This window comes from Eptatretus burgeri, unplaced genomic scaffold, assembly GCF_056783735.1.
Source record: "Eptatretus burgeri isolate ZD-2024b unplaced genomic scaffold, Ebu_testis_v1 Ebu_testis_scaffold_33, whole genome shotgun sequence".
In the NCBI taxonomy this organism is placed as follows: domain Eukaryota; kingdom Metazoa; phylum Chordata; class Myxini; order Myxiniformes; family Myxinidae; genus Eptatretus; species Eptatretus burgeri.
Genome location: NW_028221983.1, coordinates 77,501 through 80,000, shown reverse-complemented (window position 1 = coordinate 80,000; position 2,500 = coordinate 77,501). Strand labels below are relative to the sequence as shown.

Here is a 2,500-nt window from a genome sequence, read left to right as displayed (position 1 = left end):
AGAGAGAGAGAGAGAGAGAGAGAGAGAGAGAGAGAGAGATAGAGATAGAGATAGAGATAGAGATAGAGATAGAGATAGAGATAGAGAGAGAGAGAGAGATAGAGAGATAGAGAGAGAGAGAGAGAGAGAGAGAGATAGAGAGAGAGAGAGAGAGAGAGAGAGAGAGAGAGAGAGAGAGAGAGAGAGAGAGAGAGAGAGAGATAGATTTGTGGGAGTGTGCTCCACGATATTCAGAAGCAGGGAAGTTTGGAAATAGGAAATATTATGCTTTCTGAACAGCACACGCTTGGGTGCTTCTGGAGCCCTCATAGTAAGCAATTAACTTCTACCTCGTCTTAAAATGTTCCATTGGTGAAAATAATAATCTTTGTGAAATTTAAATGAAATCAGAAGTTGTTTAGGGGTACACCGGAAGCCCGAAGTTGAAGGACTATGTCCTCTACTATGTGCATACGGCAGCGATTCAAATAGGATCCATTCATGAAAGTAACATTTTTTATCCACCTTCAGTGTTTATTGTACATATTCGTGCTATGTTCTCATGAGTCCTTTTTGTTCAGATAATATGTTGAAAACAACATACGGCAGCTTTTTGGAGTTTAAATATGTGCACAATCAGAGCTGCCAAATTTTTTTTCAAGTTTTTGTGAATTTCAAATAAATACATGTGGTTTTACAGTTGGTGCTTTCCCATACATATCGGCAATTGATGATATTTGGTTTAGCACACTTGAAGCTGTATCACACTCTGCTAATGTATGAAGCTGTGAATCCCGAGGTTTCCATAATTGCAGTCAGAGTTTTTCAACGCCATCTCTGGTACCTCACTGCAGAGATGGTACTTCTCGCACTCTTCAGTAACAAAGTACCGCAAGAGGAGAAACGGGCACTACCTGATAGACTGTTGACTGTTAAACCTCCAGAGGTTATACACATTGCCATGTGACCGTTTTGGCACTGGGTTTGGGAAGCCCAAGTTCCCTCCAGGCATCAATCGGTCCACTACGCTTGCTGATTTAATCAGCCAAGATTCTTGGTTCACTCTTCAAATTCTCGAGATAGACCATGAGTTTCTTGCAGAGGATGTTGGAAGCTGGTCAAACTCTGCTGCATTCCAAGCTTCTGTTGTTAATGTTGATGCCATGAATGTGGTAAATGATTGTGCTGAGCATGGAGTAAAACTGAGTTCGGATTTTCTTGCAGCAGCCAAAACTGAAGAACATTATCAAAATGTGTTACAAGTTGTGGAGCAAGACAGAAAACCTGCACAAGCGGAAATCTACAAATGACAATTCGCCTGAGACTCGGAGTGTTGTGACATTTGGCACCTTTGATATGAACTGTGAACGACTGCAATACGAGGTACCAAGATTCAAACTGTGGATTTTCAATTCGTTTATTATATTGAAGTGCTTTAATTCATGTTACTGGTTCTCTCAAAATTTGAAAAATAAAGTCATTTTTTGACTTGCACTGCCTTTTGTTCGGTTTATATGACTAAAATATAGAAATGGTAACCAATTTATAACATAAGCTCCAATGTATTTTATAAAACATAAGGCAGCTATTTTTTAATAATGTCAATATCTATCAAATCGCTGCCTCTTGCTTAATTTTGTGGATATGAACAGTGGGATGATTAAATGTAACCTTAAATAGGGAAAATATGCAGAATGATAAAACACGAGCTATTATTTTTCAGAGTAACTCCTTGCAAAAATGTAGCTGTCTTTTGCATAAAATAATAAACTTGAGATACAATTTTGATTGGCTCGTGGACCCCCCCCCCCCGAGACAATTATTGATTTCAACGAAATTTTCTATGAGTGGTCTAATTAGGAAGTGGAACAAACTGAGGGGAGGAAGAAGTTTAATGCAAAAAATTTCAAAAATAATGGGGCTCCAGAAGCACGCCAGCACACGCGCACACAAACACACACACACACACACACACACACACACACACACACACACACACACACACACACACACACACACACACACACACACACACACACACACACACACACACACACACACACACACAGAATTGTGCGCAGAAGTTAAGCCTTGACTGACTGCTCAGTTGTTGATTCTGTGTTTTGTTTTTCCTTCTTATAATCATTGGTGAGATGGAGATGGAAATTGCAGTGGTTGTCCATCACTTTGACGGGCGAGGTTGGGGCCCGTCAATCTTTTCCTTTGGTTCTTTGGTTGTGGATGATTCATCTTCCTTTGGTCTGTCTGTGCAAGGCCATAACCTTTTCCACCATTTGAGCTTTTGTCATGAAATTTTTGAATCCACATTTATTATTTGAATATGGAGAAGAGTCATTGTAAATTTCGTCACAATCACAGGAAGTACAAATCGGCCCTTTCAGCCCATCTGCTCGCATTAACACAAGATGGCTGGATTTTGCAATTGCTTCCGGATTTCTTTCTTGATTTATCACTGGCAAATACCACTTGTCACGTCGTAAACGTCAAGACGAAGAGGGGT

At 40.0% G+C, this 2,500-nt stretch overlaps 1 protein-coding gene across 7 annotated transcripts in view; it reads left to right on the top strand.

Moving 5' to 3' along the window:
* Nucleotides 1-2,500, top strand: part of LOC147007734 (uncharacterized) — a 108,825-nt gene that overhangs the window by 59,695 nt on the left and 46,630 nt on the right. For all 7 annotated transcript variants that reach the window (XM_085866507.1, XM_085866505.1, XM_085866508.1 and 4 more), the window contains one exon: nucleotides 1,204-1,362. In XM_085866507.1, the coding sequence (XP_085722633.1) occupies nucleotides 1,204-1,362 (159 nt within the window). The remainder of the gene's footprint in view (nucleotides 1-1,203; nucleotides 1,363-2,500) is intronic.